General features: G+C 35.5%; 1 protein-coding gene across 1 annotated transcript; it reads right to left on the bottom strand.

Annotated features, from left to right (window-relative positions):
- Positions 1 to 1,757: 1,757 nt before the first annotated feature.
- Positions 1,758 to 4,944, bottom strand: LOC123315046 (glycine-rich cell wall structural protein-like). The gene is made up of 3 exons (XM_044900596.1): positions 4,606 to 4,944; positions 4,459 to 4,517; positions 1,758 to 3,103 (listed from the first exon to the last, which is right to left on the bottom strand). The coding sequence occupies exons 1-3, from the start codon at positions 4,705 to 4,707 to the stop codon at positions 1,918 to 1,920; spliced, it is 1,347 nt and encodes a 448-aa protein (XP_044756531.1). The 5' UTR covers positions 4,708 to 4,944; the 3' UTR covers positions 1,758 to 1,917.
- Positions 4,945 to 21,109: the final 16,165 nt, after the last annotated feature.

The raw sequence follows: 21,109 nt of genomic DNA, 5'->3' as shown, positions 1-21,109 counted from the left end.
CGAGAGAGATTTTTCATCTTTTCTGATAAAAAAAAAATAGGAAACTAAACAAAGACCTTCTTCGTAGCAAGTGGAATGGAACAATCTCGATATAATACGGCAGATTGAAAAAATAACACCCAGAGGCAAAGAAATCAATCTGAAAATCTGTTAACCTCTTTTCAGCTTTTACGTTAGCCATAAGTTATAAGCTTTCAAACGTGTGCTTTATTCTTGAAGTTGAATTTGAGTGTGATATTTCGGTGGTTAATACCCTTCATCGTGATTGGTTTGTCTATTAAGTACAAGGACCTTGATAATGAAAGAAAATTGTTTCAAAACAAGTCCCTACATTGTTTACCTCAAGATGATTGATGAAATGATAAAATAGAGAACATGGCTTACCAATTCATTACCAAGACTCAATAGTGTTCATGGAAACCATTAGAAATTTTTGGAGATTTCCTAATGGTGTCTAATGTAAGAAAATGGTCGAAAAAAAGAATATGAAATTCCCAACTACCTTCTTGTTGCAAAAGTGAACTTATGATCTACCGAAATCGTGATCAAAATTACTGATTTTTCAGTATAGATTTATCATATAGGAATATCATTTTCAAGAAAAGTAAAATGATTGAAATCAAATAAATGGTCCATGAGTGAATGCTTCTTGTCTTATTCTTCATGCATTTTCAGTATAAATTAACAATATCGCACGATATTCATGGATATTTTGGTGGATGCGTTATTTCTTGACACGTGTATTATCATTGAGTATTCAATTCACAGTGGTGTATTTTGAAGTCGGGTTTTCAATGTATTATTTAAGATTTCTAATTCACGACTAAGTTTTTTCTCATTATGAAATTTAAAAAAATATTAGAGATAAGGACAAATTAATGTTACTATGATAGCGCTCCTGATCAATTCAGAATTTTCCTCCAAACACTTGTATCATGATCATGAAAATATTCTGTGGAAAGAAGCATCCCTGGAGAAATACTTTGAAGGGCCTTATTGTATAGTGTGACTCAGAAATTTGTTTTCACTAATGGAAAATGGGAAATATCTTCAAACACAAATAATATCCAAGAGTTTCCAGTATTTCTACCTTTAAATATTGTTGTTCCATTCGGAAGGTTCATATATAACAGAAAAGTGCATTGTATTGTACAATTCTTTCCGGAAATGCTTGTTCCTAGAAATTCAACCACTAACCTCTTTGAGGCTGTTTAATTCATAAGATTATTCTTCCACACCATTTTTCCCACAAAACTTCAATTGTGAGTCGTACCCATATTTGTATTTTATAACTTTTATATTATAAAATGTAGGTTCAGAATTCAGACATTTTCGAACTATAGACATGATTCATATTATATGTTTTTTAGAATTTTGTTTCCATTATTTATCTCATGTAATTTTCCAATGGAATACAAAAATAGTGTTCGATACTGAGGATGATTTCAAGCTATTTTCTTAACAATGTATCTCTTTTCTCTCGGAATAATGTATTCTTTAATTTTAATGAATATTGAATTAGGTAATATTCTAAAATAACGACACAATTCTGAATGATGGCATTGAACTTTGATACCAATTGAGAAACTCCTAAAAATGTATATTCATTAGATTTGTATTGTTCCCTCTTTTCGTGTGATTTTTGATCATTGAAAATCAAAAAAGCTCTTTGGAACCCGTCTCTTTCATTTCCACTTGAAATAATGAATATATGAATTATTATTGAAACTGTATCGTACGTGAGATGAAAGCAAAAATAAGGTTCTTAAAAATTTATTACAACGAAGTAAAAACTTAACAATATATACAGAACATTCATACGGCACACGAGACACATAAGAGTGACGATAAATAAAGAACTTAAGGGCTAATTGACACAGACTTGATTGAGAGGTACTTTGGCTCGAAGTACGGAAATTAATAGTGGTATCCGCCATTATCACCACCATGGCCACCAGCACTAGGACTGAATCCGCCACTTCCGTGACCACCTCCGAAACCTCCACCAAAACCGCCGCCACCACCGCCTCCGTGATGACTGTCGTGGCCTCCAGCTGAACCTCCAAAGCCTCCGCCGTAACCTCCTCCACCACCACCTCCTCCGTGATGACTGTCGTGGCCTCCAGCAGAACCGCCAAAGCCTCCGCCGTAACCTCCTCCGCCACCACCGCCTCCGTGGTGGCTGTCATAACCTCCGGAAGAACCTCCGAAGCCTCCTCCGTATCCTCCTCCACCGCCACCTCCGTGATGGCTGTCGCCTCCAGAAGAACCTCCAAAACCTCCTCCGAAACCACCTCCGTAGCCTCCGCCGCCACCGCCATGATGGCTGTCGTGACCTCCAGAGGATCCTCCGCCAAATCCGCCTCCACTACCGCCATGGTGGCTATCGTAACTGCCTCCTCCTCCGCCTCCGTGGTGACCTCCATCACCACCTCCGAATCCACCTCCGAAACCGCCTCCGAATCCTCCGCCGCCGCCACCATGATGGTCATCGTGACCACCACCATATCCGCCTCCAAATCCTCCACCACCGCCAGATCCGTGATGGTCACCACCGTTACCTCCTCCATATCCGCCACCATGGCCTCCTCCACTCAGTAAACTTCCTAGGGAACTGCCAGCGGTATTAAGTACAATGGTGCCACCACCATGGCCATGTCCACCACCGCCGCCATAGCCTCCTCCTCCATGATGGTCATCACCGCCTCCAAATCCTCCGCCGAATCCTCCTCCAAATCCTCCTCCTCCACCGCCGTGGTGGTCGTCCCCTCCAAATCCTCCTCCACCACCACCACCGTGGTGGTCGTCTCCGAAGCCGCCTCCGAAACCTCCGCCTCCGTGGTGATCATCGCCTCCTCCAAAACCACCACCGTATCCGCCGCCGCCGCCGCCGTGGTGGTCATCTCCACCTCCTCCAAATCCACCGCCACCTCCGTAGCCTCCTCCTCCTCCTCCATGGTGATCGCCACCTCCAAATCCTCCGCCACCACCGAATCCTCCTCCGCCACCATGGATAGTTATAATTTCCTTATGGCCACCGTCGTCATGGTGCTCGTGGTGTTCGTGATGTTTCGGAGGTAGAAGATGCACTCGAATGTGAACGCTGTAAAAATTTGCTATCATTAGTATCGCAAATATTTTACCTTGGTTTTATTGAAGGGTTTCATGACCAAACGGAAGATACACTTCATTATAGATTATTTGATTGTTGCTAGACCAATTTCTTTTACCTATTATAAATGCAATGATATTATAGTGATAACAAAAAGATGTAAGAAATGAAAAATAGCGATTACCTAACCTAATATCAATATGATACAAATTGTGTTGAGCTCCATTATTGTCTGAATTGTCTCAAAGCCATTGAGTATTATGCTTGAATACTCAAAGCCACTGAGTATTAACACCTATACTCAAAGCTGGGATCAAGTCTCTGATTCTCAGTAATCAATTTACAATCCATGAGATTATAGAGATTAGTCAATAGTTCATAAGCTCAAAGAATTGTTTGATTTCATACCATGTTTTATTTTGAGGAAAATCATGAACAAGCGAAGAAAGACATTTTTTTGAGATCCCTCGGATTGGACTCTAAACTTTTGGTCTTTTTGCCAATAAATAGATATTATGTGTAAAAAAACTATAAAGAAGCAAATAAATAGATGAAATGTAATTCGTAAAACCAAAGTATCAGTGATTTTTTGAGAACTGAGTATTGACAATTGCGTCAGTGGGCAAACAATTATTATTGAATTCACAATAAATTATTTAATATGAGGTAAGATAAGGTGCAGCAGAAATATTTTGCTACTGCAAATAGATATGTGATACATAAAATGAAAAACTGAAAAAAATTGAACTCAATCTAAATGTCCAAAAAATTTTCTTTAGGAATTATGCTCGTATCTTGAAATTTATATACATATATATTATAAGGGGTGGTTCTTAATTGTTAAAAAAAGTCCTTTTTTTCTTGAGCAGCCCCTGCATATTTAGAGCTATGGTATCTGAAGCAATGTTCTTTTTTTTCTTAGGCCAGATAAATAACAGAATAAAGAAGGCAATGAAAAAAATTTTGGTGATGGTCCCCTATAAAGTGAATTTCAGCCTATAATACTCATGAATTTTTTTTTCTCGAAAACCCTTACTTTTAGTAAGAAATTACAAGACACCTTATTTATTCAAAATGCGATACAGAATTTATTTTTCAATGGTTCAATATGAATAAGGAAAAAATCAAAGATTCGAAAAAGTATTGTTTTTAGATTTGGGCTATATGATAGAGAAGAGGAAATAGGCTTGAATTCTTTAGAAAATAATGCGATCAACAGTTTCGGTATTAGGGAAAAAACCTAAAATCGAATTTTAGATTTGATTGATCATTTTCCTCAGGAGCCACTCAAAGGACTGTCGATATCGATTTTTTCTCTAACCGAAAAAAAATCAAATTGTACTTACTGTTCTTTGCCGAATGTTGCAGCACAATAAGTTACTAGTGCTGGTACTACCAACAGCACCTGAAACAACAACAGAAATTTAAAATAAACACCAACTCTCAACAAAATCGTAATATTTTTCTCTTTCTTGCTTATACTTTTTACTCACAATTAACTTGGAAGCCATCTGAACAAGACCTCCGCTACTCCAAACACAGATGTTTATTGTAGGATCTGCGTTTGTATTGTGAAGAGATAATTTTGACGCCATTATTTTATAGGGATCAAATTCTTAGTCGGACTCATCGAGATTCGCTGAAGGCGGGGATGAGAGAAGACTGTGGGGATAAACTTCGAGCAGTAGATCTCAGCCCTGACCTACAGCTGATTCTTGCACTTGAAATTCGCTTTTCTTCTTCACGTTGAGTAGCGACGGTAACGGTTTGTTGCGTACGATCGTATCACTTCCTCGACAGGTGTGATCATTGATGGTTTGAGCAACGGAAGATTTTGGTTGATAAGTTGATTTTTCACAAAAATGAACATTGAAAATAGGGCACGAAAAAAATTAAAATACAGTGCACTTTTTGGGACAAAAGTCACCTTCCTCCGAAATAACTTGACATTTTAGCTGTTGGTCTCAATCGATTCGTTTTAAAAATTAGGAGAAACTCGAAAAATCATATTTCTGAAAGTTTTATTATGCACTAATAAAACGCGAAATATTTCATCCTGTCTTTTGGTTTGTTACATCCATGTATTATACAGTAAGATTTTCCTCTGGGATGTGGACAAATATACTTCAGAGGTTTAGTAATGAAAATTCTTATGGCCTTTTAAAATCACTTGATCTATTCCTTGGTTTTAACGAAAATTCAAATTGCGCATCATGCACTGGATATTTTATCATCATTTTCGTGTAACAAAATAATTGTCTACAGAATAGGTCTTCAGAAATTCGCCATTGGCATATTTTCTGATCTAAGAAATTAATATGGCAAGTCCTATTTTCATTCGAAGGCTTGTATGCTGTACAATAATATTAGGAAAAGCTTAGAAAAATTATTGAATTATTTGCGGTTACCATTTGATCAGCCACGATTATGAATTAAAAAATGAACCCAATAACTGTCTAAAGAGCTGAATAATTCTTGTAGAATTCACTTTTTAACTTGTGTTTTTAATCCATGCATTAACTCACAATATTTTTTCATGATTGTATAGTAGGTATTCTTTATTCTCCAAGAGCTATTAATCAATTTACCTTCAACAAGAAGGAGATTGCAAACAGAATTTTTCATTGGAGGAGGATAGATCGCTTTTAGGAACATTTTTGAATGTTTCTTCATACCAATAGCAGTTATTGAAATCATGAAAACCCACCCTATATACATTCAAGTCTGAGGTTGCATAGAAAGTTTCAGTATTTCGAATCATCAGAATATTTCCGGATAAGATATTATCTCATAGTGCGTTTACAGGACTCCTAGGCTATACAGGGTGAGTCTTTGACTCGTACAAATATTTTAACAGTAGATTCTTGAGGTCAAAAAAATCACTTTTTGTTACCCTTTTTGCCGAATCAGCTCAGTTTAAAAGATACAGGCTGTTGAAAAACCATGCGAAAATGTTATTTTTAATTCCATCTCACAAACGGTTTCATCGAATGAAATGAATTTCGGAATATAGTTTTTCATTCATTTGATGAATCTTTTTCGAACCAGTTTTCTCATTATGGCCATTGCGTACCATAAAAATACCGAATATTCATAGAACCCAACTCTTGAAACAAAGTTAGACGCTATCTAATGAATATTGTAAACATTTTGTAAAATGAGAGTATTCTTCACATTTTCTCGTATCTCGTTTTAGAGATGTTCAAAACTAAAAAATATCTATTAATTCGAAAACTTGGGTACTTTGGCAGAATGCAACTCTTTTTGAAAGATCCACAGATATGTAGTGTCACAGATTCAGCTATATAGTTATTGTGAGGGTGATTTGGTTTTTCCAGGGATGGCACAGCTCATTATGAAAACTTAAAATGGCTGTATCTTTTTATTAGGGCCGGATCGGAAAAAATGGTATGAGAAAAAAGTGTTTCTTTTGACCTCCAGAATCTATTGTTATGATAATTGTACTAGTTAAAGACTCACCCTGTATTTGGGAAGTCCTATTCAACTGTACTTTGGGCAAGGAAATTTTCAGTAAAATAGTTAATTTTAAGGATAGATCACGATAGTATAGGGTATCTTCCTGGAGTTATGAAGAATGAGATATATTAATGATTTGAAAACTTTATAATGCCGATTCAAGAATCAGCACTACTTGAGTCATACAGGGTGAATCAACAGTGCCTGAGCTGTCAATAACCCTTAGACCTTTTGGGCTAGGAAAATGATTTGGCTTAATCGACACTTCTTAAGGCATAAGCTGAAATTATTTTTGATGTTAAAGGTTAGTCTTATAGTCAAACACGATTCCGTCACGGTTTTTCAAATGAGGATACCCAATTTTTGTCAGATTGTGAATCCATATAAAAGTGTGATTTCAAAATACCCAATTATTTACCCAATCATTTATTTGTGAATAGTTTAAAAATCTTTTTTTTCAACGCCTAAAATGTTTCCATGAAACTGTTGTATACAGCATTTCCAAATTATGACAAAAACGATTGGAATGATACCATGTTAAACGTGAAAAAGCCATAGAAACGTTTTCTCGATACATATAGCAATTAATTATATGTTCTGGACTTAGATTATAACGAATGACCACTGCTTGCGGTTGATATTAACATGTATAAATAATATTATCAGTTATAATCAGAAAGAATCAGATCACTTTCTACCGAAATTCTTCATCCTCAAGCGGTAAGCGTACCAAAATTTCTCCCTGGTCAGAATTAATTTATCGCAAATGAATGAAGTGTAGGTTTCATCGATTAGTTCAGGAAGGAATTGAATGTTTGCATGGAATAAAAAATTATTTAATTCCTTTCCGCATTCAATTGTGAGGAGTACATTCTATTCCAATCCAAATTTCCCACCAATCTTCTTCATACTCAGCATAATTTCTGGAATATAAGTGGTAACCTATTGGAGAAATCCACCAATTTCCTTCTATTTTGTATCAAATCTGGCCGATTTTTCTGATAATCGTTATTTTTCACCAATTCTCAAGCCCTTTCGAAAAAATTGAGAAACTCGAGATTCGGATGACTTGGGACAGTCCTGTAACTTGGGACAATTACCCCCTTGCAGATTTCTTTGTTTCTTACCATTTACGAGTGAAGGGACAAACTTATAAGATTGTGTAGCGTCTTTTCGGTTGAGTTTGCCATGACCAGAGCGTTTGAATTGACAGGAAAAATTAATGAATGCCAGAGAGTTAAAGCGCGTTTTTTTATGGCCCTCATACTTTCAAGTGTTCTGCACTTGTGTTTCACTTTGTGCATGTGTAATTTTTTTTCTGGATACGTGGGATATTGGGATATTAGATATGGCATGAAATAAGGTTGCTTACAAATCAAACGGCAACACGGATCTCATTCATTTATTTTGTTGTTTCATAGGGTGACTTGGGACAATGCCGAATAGATACAAGCGGCGCATAGACAGCAGGAAATATGCCGATTTTTCGCAGGATATTATTATTTACTTTATTTCCACAAAGAAATCACCAAAGAATGAAAGAAATCAAAGTTCCCTTGTTTTGTTTAGTTTTTTTACATTTAAGTAGCAATATATTTACTTTCGCTGTAATAGGGGTTTATCATTTAATTTCCTTACCGATTTTCAACTATATAATCACAAATTCTAATTTTTCAAAACTATACACCGTACCAAGTCACCTATTTCATTTGAGAGTTGAGAAATCAATAGATTTTAACTTGTGTCCCAAGCCTCCCAAATCGGTGGGTGACTTGGGACAAGTACATTTTATTTTTTTCAAAATTTATATCCGAATTCTGAAGCATGGTATATATCCTAATCAATAGTCTGAGTCATTAAGCATATTCGAACCTCTTTTTCAGATAAAAATAGGTCACCGTTTTGAAAATATGACAAGTTGAATTCAACAATCGTCCCAAGTCACCCGAATCTACGTTATTTATTTGGAATACATTCAACGCCTCTGTATCTTGCAAACGAACCAGCAGAAAAAAGCCAACAGGAATTTGTTTGAAATGTTTATGAAACACCATTTATATGAAATTCATTGCAACTAAAGTATACAATATATCAAATAGGGGGTGAGTCTTTGACCCGTTCAAATATTTTAGCAGTAGAGTCTTGAGGTCGAAAGAAACACTTTTTTTTCTGATTCGGCCCTGATAAAAAGGAATAGCCATTTTGAGTTTTCATAATGTGCCGTGCCACTCCTTCAGAATAACTAGGTAAATCTTTGACACTACATGTCTGTGGATCATTTAAATTAAACAGAGTTGCATTCAGCCAAAGACCAAAATACCCAATTTTTCGATTGTCACAGATATTTTTTTACTTACTCAAAAACAGCGTATCATATGAGAAAATGTGAGGAATACCATTTTTTTTCTACAAAACGTTCAGATATTCATTAGATAGCGTCCAATAGTTCAAGAATTTTTGAATTTTTTTAATTTTTTGGTACATAGTGATTTAGTGATCATAATGAGAAAACTGGAAGACGTGGGTGATATCTTGTGTTCGAAAAAAATTCATCAAATAAATGAAAAACCACATTTCGAAATTTATTTCATTCGATGAAACCGTTTGTGAAATAAATAAATGAATTTTATTTATGGTTTTTCAACAGCCTGTACCTTTTAAACCGAGCCGATTCGAAAAAAAAGGGTAAAGGAAAAAAGTGTTTCTTTTGACCTCGAGAATCTACTTTTAATATATTTGTACGAATCAAAGACTCACCTGTATAGTCAGTCTGATTAAGGATAATTCCTAAATGAATCAGAGCCAGAAAGATACTGGGTTGTTTTGACTTCGTCGAAGCCAACGACAAATGGTAAATCAATTAACATTCAGAACGATACTATGAATAATACTCAAACGATATCTATGCAACTTTCTTGATAGAGAAATTCGAATTCAATTCCCTAGAGAAATTATATTCTCATAAAAATATCAATAATTCTGCTTCAGCGACAATCTGCATTGTCTTTAATGTTTCAATTGATGTGAAGAAGTGAACGTGCATTTTAAGAAGTTCTGTGTGTATTCTGAGAACTTACTGGGGAATATCAGGAATAACATGAATACGCATTGTTTGTTATCACTTTCCTTTCTGCTAATAATGAATGCCTAATTGATGAGTGCATTTTCCTAGCCAAATAGGTAAAAGGTGAAGTGAGTAATTGGATCATGGGTATTGACGATAAAGAAATGATTGTATTTAAAAAGCATTTATATTATGAAAAGGAGAAATGAAACAATCGAACTTATAATTGATGGATATTCTGAAAAGACTGAAAAAGTAGCGAAAAATTTTGCCGATTACTTTTCAACGCTAGCCGAGAAAACGCTTTTTCATTTTTATAACAATAGTTTGTCCATAACACGTACCATTTCATGCATGTCAAATTCAGTTTCTGAGCTCGAAGTTGCTGACGCAATTAGATTACTAAAAAATAATGAAATTTCGGGTACGAATACTTTGTCAGCTAAAAGTCCAAAGATATGAGAGCATTTTGTACACTGTATCAATTTATCTATAAGTCAGGGTATATTCCCTTCATCGTTGAAGAAGGCTACGTTCACTCCAGTTTTCAAGAAAAATAACATCCATAATATCACTAATTATAGGCCAATATTCCTGCTGAACTCGTTTTCAAAAGTTTTCGAAAGGATAGTCATCAGCAGAACGATGAAATATATTGACGGCCAATGTCCAATTCACTGAATACATACACGAGTGTCTTGATAATGGGTTTTATGTTTCTGGATTGTTCTTTAACCTTTCAAGGGCTTTTGACAGTTTCTCTTTTAACTTTATCATTGAAAAATGATATATTTCTGGATTGGTTGAAAAGTTATCTCGGGAAGAGACCAGCAAATGTCAAATTCGGATATATTATATCATCTGAGGTCACTTTCAAACCAGGTGTACCACAGGGATCCGTCCTAGGACCTCTGTTGTTGCCTGTTTTATGAATGACCCTCCTGCGAATCTAAGAGATACGTTGTTCAGTTTTTGTATACGAAACGGTTTACCATCAATTTCAAAGAAGCGTTTGATAATTTTATTTGCTTTTGACACGTCGTTTGCTGTTAGGGCTTCTTCTTTCGAAGAGCTCCAAATAGTGTGCGAGTTTTTACTTGATTGTTTTGTGAAATGGTGTCATACAAAAAATCTTGTAATTAACATCGAAAAGACTGAATGTATTCTTTTTCGAGTGAGTAAAGATACTGTTACCACATTCAAGGATTTTGTGTTGGATTTCTTGGAACTTTTCTAGATAGAAGTTTGAGATGGTTCAGTCACATCAAAAAGTTTATTCTTTGCTGTAAGTGAAGTTAGACACCTGCTTTCCATGTAATATCTATTACAGCTTAGTGTTTAGTCATTTATCCTACATCTAACATCCTCCTTTGAGGAAATTCTTCAGTAGCTGATAGGGTTTTTATCGTCCAAAAGCGGATTTTGCGCATGATCTATGATATAACTCCAAGGTCGTCTTGTAGACCAGTTTTTTTATCACGTTGTCTTGTATTTTTATTCTCAAAACTTTGGTATATATTAAGGAGAAAGAGAATAGCATCACAAAATTATCTTGATTTCATAACTACCATACAAGAAGTGGGGAGTTCTGTTTGTGCCAAAGCACAAGACAAAAAGATTCGAAATGTCACCCAATATCAGGGCAGAAAATTGCTTAACCATTTACCTTCCGATATTCTATCCCTGAATCTTACAGAATTTAAAGCTGTTGTAGAAAAATTGTTATTATTCTTTTGATATTTGATGATTATATTGATTTTTTTTATCTTGATTTGACTTATCTCACACATGATTTCATGTCCCAAGAGATCAATAAATGATTTACCTATTTATTTATAATGGCGTGTTGGTATTATGATTCTATTGTCGCTTTTTGTCAAGGGCCAAACCTATTTCAAAAACCTGCATTAAAAAAAAATTCGTAGCAGTATGTGGTTTGTTCAACAATTTATAATATTATAAAATATATAGATAGTATACAATGTGAAGTGTTCGTACTACCATTTTCAGAGTGCCCAAATATAATTTTTTGGGGCTGCACAGTTCTGGTCATGATTTATCGTGAATATGTAATGATTAGTTCTGTAATTTATCATTTCAATTGCTTCTAAACAAGGAACAGCTCTCTTATTGAATTTCAATTCACAGAATTCCTGATAATGCAAATGAATAAACAAATCGTTCGACGCACCTTCCACGGAAATTAATGAATTATTGGCGGAAAAATACCTCGAAGGCTACAGGCTACAGGAACTCTCTCTTCAGCATACCCTCTAATCAACGACCGAAGAAGACATTCAACATCGTGGGTAATTGCCGGAATTTGAATTCTCGCTACAACTTCCATGTAAGTCGACAATTTCTCCTAAACAGCGGGAACATCTTCGCATTCTCACTCTCACTTTCGAGTCATAGTTCAAGACCATTGAAGTTGCATTGACCTTCTCATCCAGTAAATAGTAAAGATCGTATCGAACATTGAAAGGCCATTGTGATATGGAAAATCTGATGTCCGAACGCGTGAAACATCGCTTAGTCCAAGAAAAGAAGGAAAGGAGAAAGCTTCGATTTGAATAATTGCTATTCGAACATAAGGCGTACGTTTAAAAATCTTCTTTTTATGGATAATGTAACCTATGTCATATGGCTCGTTTCCAGATAGCCGTTGTCGGCATAGAGAAAAAACAGTATTCCTGGGAGAATAAAACGAATTGTTTTGAGCAAATTCAACTGAATTTAAAGGAAAAAATCGGAAAAGCCTTGACTTTGGACAAACATGCAGTTACTCAGCTCGCCCACAGTTGCTCCTTAAAAGAAAAAAAATAATATCCCTCCACGCCTCCACTTCCCAAATCACCTATTCATTTGAAAACTTGTTGCTGCGTCTGAAATCGCTTTAAGCGTCCATGAGAAATTTGAGTACTATCTGACGAAAGTGACTTTCAGATGAATAATTCAGGAAGCAATTTTTTATCGATTCTGAACAGACCAGAAATATCTGATCACTTTATAATATATTGAATCATTTAAATGTTTGTCATTATGTATTCACTAATGAATCCAATAATGCACAAATATGCATCAACCATATGTCATAAACATGTCTCCTTTCAAGGTAGCCCTGCCATAGAGACAAAACAGTCCAGGGTATTCTTGTGAGAATAAAACAAAAATTTTTTGGAGCAAAATCGACTGGATTCAAACGAACAAATTGGAAAAAGCTTTGTGGCTCGGTTAGACTGACTGTATGTCAGTATAGTTTCTTGGTGCTTTTTTTATGATTTCCTTATGATATGGTCTCCTCATGACACAATATACAAATTGATTAATGAATGAAAAAATCACTCAAGGCAGGTTTCATAAAACTTTGACTTTCTAAACAACAATTTGACAGTCACTCGGTTCCCAAATGGAAATCAATAAAACCTCTGCATTTCTGAATATATTGAAAGAGTAGCAATTGAGAATCATTGAATGGACCTATAAAGATCATCATTTCCCTAATAGGCCGTTCATGAAAGGGATGCTTTCTGCATACAACAATTTACGTCGATGAACAGTTCTCAATTGACCTGCAGTAAAATGTTCATTGCACATGGTGTAGTAAGTAGTGTTTGCTGAATTAATTGTCTTCAAGCTCTGAGAATTTTATCCACTCCGGAGCACTGAAAATTAGAATCAATGAATGACCGATTCACATGTTACGACTTTTAATACTTACGCTTCCATTTTCCTTAGTTGAGTGAAAAACTTAATCACGTAAAATAAATTTTATTATTTGATCCACCGTTCTTTACCATTCAATAATTTTCGAACAATATTTTGATGTTTTCACCAATAAATAAGACAAAAAAATTCAAAAATCAGCAACTAGAACGAGCCAGATAAACAAAAAGCGGAATGAGAATCAAAACATTCAAAACCTCTTCGATCAAAATTGACGTCTGAAATCTTGAAAAATTTCATATATTTCTGCAAATGGCACTCAAATTAATATTTTAACCAGTCCTAGCGTCTTAAAAACACGCGTGACACACAGATGGCGCTCAAATCGCTTGAGTCGCCTCGTTTCCCATCTTTCTACTCTATAATCTTTGACAAATTGTAGTTAGCTGAGTGAACTGTTTCCCTGGTGACGGATGATAGGAATCAAAGATTATAATCTTTGATAGGAATATTATTATTTTCGATTTTTGATAAGAGAACAAAATAAATATGATCATGGTGAAACGTTGAAGCGTGTTCTCAGCTGAGTATTGAAAACAGAATCTACTCTAATATTTAAGTGATAAATTTGAGATTGCTACCTTTTGTTGTCTTGATGTGTACTACTCCTCACTACAGATCTATCTAATTTTGAAGATTACGGTAAACCAACTAACATAGCTGCTTTCAATAAACAATGATAAACAAAAGTAGGTACAATTTTTTTGATCAGTGATTTCTTTTGAAATTCATTGATTTCGACTTGTATTTTATTGCATATAATTCAGAGAACTCATATTTAATATAGATTTGAAGAGAGTTATTTGAAAAATCATCAGAAAAACCACGATGACACATAACCTAAAATAAAATGAAGGCGACAACTATCCTACGTTTCCCGTTTTCGGGGACACATTTTTAGTACGTCAATCGTTCTCCTTCTCTCTACTCTCCATAGTATTACGGCAGTCCCATGTCAGCAGAGATCTCTGGCAGTGTGATTCCAGGGACCTCAGCGTGGCCTGGCTGTCAGTGGTGATATAGATATGCGCACCTTTGAGGTTCATTTTAAGACACTCCTGAGCGCATACGTAAACAGCCATCAGTGTTTCGGTCTGTAAAATAGAGGGTTCACTTCCCAGGGCTTTGGAGATCCTCAGTTTAGGTCCATATACGCCAATGCCGGTGCCCGTTTTTGATTTTGATCTATCAGTAAACCACGTGGATGACTTTTTGTCCAAACGATTCACGAAACTTATGGCACTAGGACGGTCAGCTATGACTGTTTCAAAGGGCGTTTTGAAATCGAAAATGATACCAGCAGATGTAAACCTTGATGCTCTTTTTGCAAGTTCATGGGTTTTTTCATTTCCTTTACAACTACAGCGCCCTAGAAGCCATATTAGAATCACTTTATTGCCTCTTACCAGTTGCTTTATGGTATTATAGCACTCCCATGTTAGCAGAAATCCCCGGCAGTGTGATTCCAGAGACCTCAGAGTGGCCTGGCTGTCCGCGGTGATATACACTGCGCAAAAAAATTAACGCACATTATGGAAATCTCAAATTTATTCTACAACTGAAGGAGTTCTCAATGATAATTATTTTTATCAGAATTCATTCATATCCACTTTCAACGGTTTTCTTCAATACATATGTTTTTTTCCAGCAGGAATAAGAAAAGATGATATTATCAGGTTTTGAATGTATTGGCTCCATTCTAAAATCAGTTGTTCTCGATCAATTCTAGTGATCAATAGTTTTTCTTTCGTTTGATTTTCTACACTCGATCGCTATGCAACGCGAAACACGCAATTTAACCCAAGAGGAATGTGCCCAAGCGGTAGTTTTGCGAGAAGAAGGGTGGACATACACAAGAATTGCAGAAAGGTTTGGAGTTTCCCATACAAGTGTGTCCAGAATGTTGCAGCGATTCAGGGAGACAGGTATGAATGTCCGAAGACCAGGACAGGGTAGACCACGGGTAACAACTGCCATTTTTTTCGTTGGGACAACGGTTTTCAACCGCTCGCCTCCTTCAAATTCAGCTTGAGCAAACTCATGAAGAGCAAATAAGCACTCAGACAATAAGAAATCGCCTCAGAGAATATGATTCAAGGCCTCGTGTCGCGGCAAGAGGCCCAGCTCTTACCCCAGCCCATCGAAGGGCGCGTTTCCATTGGGAAGTGGCCGATTGGGAAAGAGTTCTCTTCACAGATGAGTCTAGATTCTGCCTCTACCATTGTGATCGACGTTCCCTTGTATATAGACGTGCACATGAAAGATATGCTCAGTGCAATTTCCTGAATACTAATGGTTTCGGGGGAGGATCGATTATGGAATGGAGTGGAATATCTTTGACTGCTCGCACAGACCTAGTGGTTGTTGATTATGGAGCTTTGAATGCTGAAAGGTATATAAGGAACATTCTTGAAGAGCATGTAGTGCCATTTGCCCCATACATTGATGAAAATTTCATTTTTATGGACATGCCAGACCCCATCGTGCGCGCATCGTTCAGGAGTACCTTGAAGAGGTTGAAGTCTCTCGAATGGAATGGCCAGCAAGAAGTCCAGATCTCAATACGATTGAGCAGGTTTGGAACAACCTCAATAGAAGGCTGAAAAGTTCAGAAAATCATCCAGCTACTCTTAATGACTTAGGAATCCAACTCGGAGAAATCTGGGAAGGATTAGATCAGAACATTTTAAGATCACCCATTTTGAGTATGAACCGTCGTTGCCGAGCTGTAATTAACGTAAGAGGTGAAAATACCAAGTATTAACTCACTTATCAGCATTTCAGTATTTGGAAAATTGTTCATTTCTCTTCTTTCACATAAGATTCGGTGAAATCCTGAAGTTTCTTCCATTTAATGTGTCTTGTTTCGTTCAAAACAATTAAAAACTTCCCGAGAGAACATAAAAAATAAGTTATAAAGTCAATGTAGGGTTAACTTTCTTTAAAATTGAGATTTTCAGAATGTGCGTTAATTGTTTTGCGCAGTGTAGATATGAGCCCCTCAATTCATTTCAAGGCAACATTCGATGGATTTCAGCTGGTTCTTTCTTCCAATTGATACAGAAATCTGGAACCTCTCGCAAATACTGTGTATTGAACCCATAATCAAACTCTAGGTCTCCACACTGTTATCCTATGAGCCCATCTGATCTTGGACATTCTTGCCACATGACCAGCCCAACTCCCTTTCATCTCTGCCACTTCCTGAAGAACTTTTGGATTTTGGTTGCATAGCCCGTGAAAAATACTACGTTATTATTTTGGTTCACTGTCAAATTTTGTTCAGTCAATAAGCCTAAAAATCCAGTGATCCGCATACTTAAAATTCTATGTGTTTATTCCGTAATCAGTGAAAACTTTTTTCCTAATCTTATTGTTCAGTTGTATGAAGCTTCACCGTCAGCTCCTGACAACTTTTACATCCATAACGATAAAATCACAAATCCACTCTCCACAATGCAATTATCTCACGCACGATGTGATACAAATGCGAAAGATTCCATGTAACAATCCCCCATCATTTAAACTCTCATATTTTTGTATCGTGAATGACCACGGGCTCAATTTTCTACCGGTTGCGACATCATTTCCGGGCCAGTTACGTAAGTAAGATGATGTCCATCTATTCACTCCTTCACAGGTTTCGGCGATGCAGTTAATCTTTGGCACATTCGGTAATGCCAATCAGTTGCGAAAGTTCAGTGATCCTCTACAAAGGGGTCCGCCAAGCCTCGCATCGGCAGTACATGAAGTGAAAGGTCTTCAAGACCGCTTTCTTGAAGACAGCAGCAATTTGAATTCGAAACAGGAGTGTATCCGTAATAATTCCGTTGAATAATTCCAATTTTCAGTCTGCATTCGTTTTTTGAGGTGGTCGAATAGAGTGAAGATCTCTGAGCGATTTTACACATAGATATCAATCGTTAATAGTTAACTATAGGCCTTGAGTATTAATACTAAAAGTTATAGGTCACTATAATTGAATGATGGATTGGTGGTCTAAGGATAAAAAAACAGAGGATGGATATAATAATAATGTCAGTTCCCCGACGTTTAGGAAATAAATTTATCCATCCTCAAGGTTCTACAAATATTATGGATCGAAAAACATATTTCCGAAACGTCGGAGAACTGACATTGTATCAATCTCCTGTTTTTGATCCTTACACCAACAAAATCTATCATTCAGTCATTTGCCATTTTTTCCGAATCGAATCTGCACTTCTGTCTTACAAACGGTTTTATCGAATTAATCGAAAAAAAATATCACCCATATCACCCAGGTCTTCCAGTTTTCTCATTACGACCATAACGTACCATAAAAATATCAAAAATTCAAACAACCCAACGCTTGAAACTAAACTGGACGCTATCTAATGAATATTTGAACGTTTTGTAAAATAAAATTGTTCTCCATATTTTCTCGTATAATGTTCTGTTTTCAAATAATTTTATGTTCAAAAATCACAAAGTATCTGTGAAATTTGAAAAATTGGGAACTTTGGCTGAATACAACTCTGTTTAAAAGATCCACAAAAATGTAGTGCCACAGATTTAGCTAGTTATTCCGAAGGTGATTTTGTTTTTCCAGGGTTGGCACAGCTTATTATAAAAACTCAAAATGGCTATATTTTTTTATCAGTGCCGAATCAGAAAAAATGGTATACAAGAAACGTGTTTCTCTTTACTTCAGGAATCCACTGTTGAAATATTTGTACACGTCAAAGACTCACCCTTTATAAGCAGGGACCGTAAGAATGCAATTTCCCAAAGAAAAGAGCAAGGGACTTGAAATTTTAATTTTAATCTTTTGTAAAGTGCCGATACGAATACTTTTATAAAATTTCATGAGAATTCTATTGAAAACACACACACAAAATATATAAAAAACATTGTTTCAAGGATATATCCAACCAAATAGTTTTGAACATGAACGAATCTGCATTTTTAAATATTGGTTTTAATCATTTTCTTCTGAAAATCAAGCAGTGTTTGCGGTTTCAATAAATACAGGGTGATTCAAAACTCGAGGCGAAAAATAAAGGGAAATATAGAGACTGATATTCTTGATTAAACGTAAAAAAAATATTTGGCCGATGAAGCTTCGTTTCCGAGTTTTTGGACATTAATTAATGTTTCTGTATGCAACCAGTTGAATTTAATAAATTACAGTAAGCCTAGAAATAAATATGAGATGAATGTCACCTGGTGACAGAACACATATTGTTTGCCAATTTAAAAATTGCTTTGGTGGTTTAGCCCTTCTGTTAAACATGCAGTTTTCTAACATAGAATATGCAGATATTATTTTTGTGTACGGTTTTTGTGATGGCAGCTCATTAAAAGCTTGACGGGAGTAAAACATGAGATTTCCTAATAGACGACGAAATTCTCGGCAGGTGTTTTCTGACGCTCATCAAAGGTGCTATGGCCAGCGAGATCACCTGATTTGAATCCTATGGATTATTTTGTATGAGGACATTTGAAAAAACAAGTTTACGCAGTGGAAATAAATGATAAAGAACAATTAATGGAACGAATTATTAATGCAGTCGAATCCACTAAGAATAGGCAAAACATGCAATTAGTGTATTCTGCGTTGCCAAGCATGTATCGATGGTAATGGTGGCATTTTTGAACATTTGTTTTAATTTTTCCAGTATTTTTATCAGCGATTAAAGTTTAAAATTGATGACATGCAGAAATTTTGAACACTTATATCTCGGAAACAAGGCAATATCCAATTATTTTATTTTATCTTTTTTATCAAGAATAGCAGCCTGTATACGTTCCTAAATAATTGTCTCGAGTTCTGAATCACTCTGTATATGGGTTTGCTCTGCAATTTATCTCTTACCAAATCTCACAATGTAATTCTACAGGCAATTTGCAACAGCAAGGTTCCTATAAAGTACATATGGTCAAATTATTATTTTCCATTATTAAGTTCTTCAAGATTCTATTGAGGTATCAAATATTGAAATCTTCAATCCTAATCTAGAAATTTTTCTATTGAGTACAATGAATTTTTCAGGTTTCAGTTTTCAGGTTATGTAATGTTTCTAGAGGAAACATTGTTGAACGTTACAAACTATTGAAATACTGAATAATTGAACCAAACTCAATAATAACCCTTTTATTGCAAACTGTCGGTAGAATCATTTTTTTGTCTAGAGATAACTTGCACAAACTACGAAGAGACGAAACCAATTAAAATTGAATTGAAATCAAATTAATGTTGGTTTTTTATTGATTTTTTTCTCTCTACACAATGATTGCAATCGATTCTGACAATAAAATGTTTCAATAGGAAAAGTCCAAATGAATCTCAATGACATTTTAGTGTATATAGAAACTCACCGAATGTAATTTCTCTTGGTTCTAAATCAGGTTTCACAATTATTCACAATGCTCAATGGAAAACCAACGAAACAAATGCACTCCCGCTGGACATGGGTCTACTAATAAGAATATCGGAGATTTTAAAACTGCTATTTCTTCACCTTGATATACGTTTCAGATTGCCATAATTATTAGTTGTTTGTGACAGGTAAAAAGTGATCTTCAAATTTCCGATGCTGATCACTGGTATAAAATTTCCAATATATTCTTTGTGTTGTCGTATAGATATTTCCAACATAAAAACCATTATTATATTGATATTTCCTGATTGGAACGAGTTTACATTCTTGAATGTTTAATATAGCATAATTGAATTGGTATAAAAAGGTGATAAATAGGAAGAAGGATTGATGAGGAATGATTGAAGATGTTCAAGTTCGTGGTACACAAAAACGTCATGGGAAATACAGTATCTATGGAAAAGTAGGTACTTTGTTTCTATACCAATTAAGTTTACCCCTTTTTCTAATTGAAAAGAACAAACTCATAGCCCTTTTATTTATTAGTTTTTGCCAGATCCATCGATAAATAATTGGTCTTAATTCTCAGTCGGATTTTCATTTAACTTAACTAGAATTTTTCATTTGCAAATGCCAGCAGATGAAAACAAGCAACTTTGGCGATAGCCAAATAGAGTAGGCCATTTGTGAGGTCTAAAACAGAACACTCATGAACACCCCTTCAAGATCGATATGAAATTCGAATGAAGTACGGCCCTGATTTCGGGTTGAGTTGTCTGGGAGGCTGCAGCAGCCTCGGGGAGCATCTAAGTAATGAAAGTCGAACCGTTTGGAAAATACTTTCGCTTTCTTCATTATCTGGATCCGTATTGATGTTGGAAGTATTCTCACGTTGTGAACTACAGCCAATTAATTGGTTATGAGAACTACTTCCTCTTGTGAGAAACGTCAGAAGCGTTTTTCAATTATTCCATATTGATTTTACCTTATAAATCTCTTTATGGAAGTTATTATACGTCGCTTTTTAATTGACATCCTCCATTCCTTATATATCAAATTTTAGGTCATATTTGATATGACATTCTTTGATTCTTATGGTTCTACAATTAAGACTTTCGTTTGATATAAATCTACTCAAGAGTGCTTCTTGAAGATGCTGTGAAAACGCAGAAGGTAATTTCTTATCAGAAACATGAATTTTTGTGAAGACACATGAAGTTAATTAGGCTTAGTAAACACAGATATTGAGTGAAAACCCATGTTGAAAATGCTAATTATCTACTCAAACAAGGAAATTCGATAGGTATCAATCTAATCAGAAAAAAACATGCATCAACAAGTCATATAACAAAACTATCACAAAATTGT

This window comes from Coccinella septempunctata, chromosome 1 (genome assembly GCF_907165205.1).
Source record: "Coccinella septempunctata chromosome 1, icCocSept1.1, whole genome shotgun sequence".
Lineage (NCBI taxonomy): Eukaryota > Metazoa > Arthropoda > Insecta > Coleoptera > Coccinellidae > Coccinella > Coccinella septempunctata.
Note: the sequence above shows the minus strand (reverse complement) of the source record. Positions and strands in the feature narration are given on the sequence as shown.

Bases quoted from the DNA above. Each gene is read 5' to 3' on its own strand.
- LOC123315046 (XM_044900596.1), bottom strand. From the start codon at position 4,707: ATGGCGTCAAAATTATCTCTTCACAATACAAACGCAGATCCTACAATA. The intron at 4,518-4,605 runs GTGAGTAAAAAG...TTGTTGTTTCAG, and splicing joins AGATGGCTTCCAAGTTAATT to GTGCTGTTGGTAGTACCAGC. The intron at 3,104-4,458 runs GTAAGTACAATT...AAATTTTTACAG, and splicing joins GCAACATTCGGCAAAGAACA to CGTTCACATTCGAGTGCATC.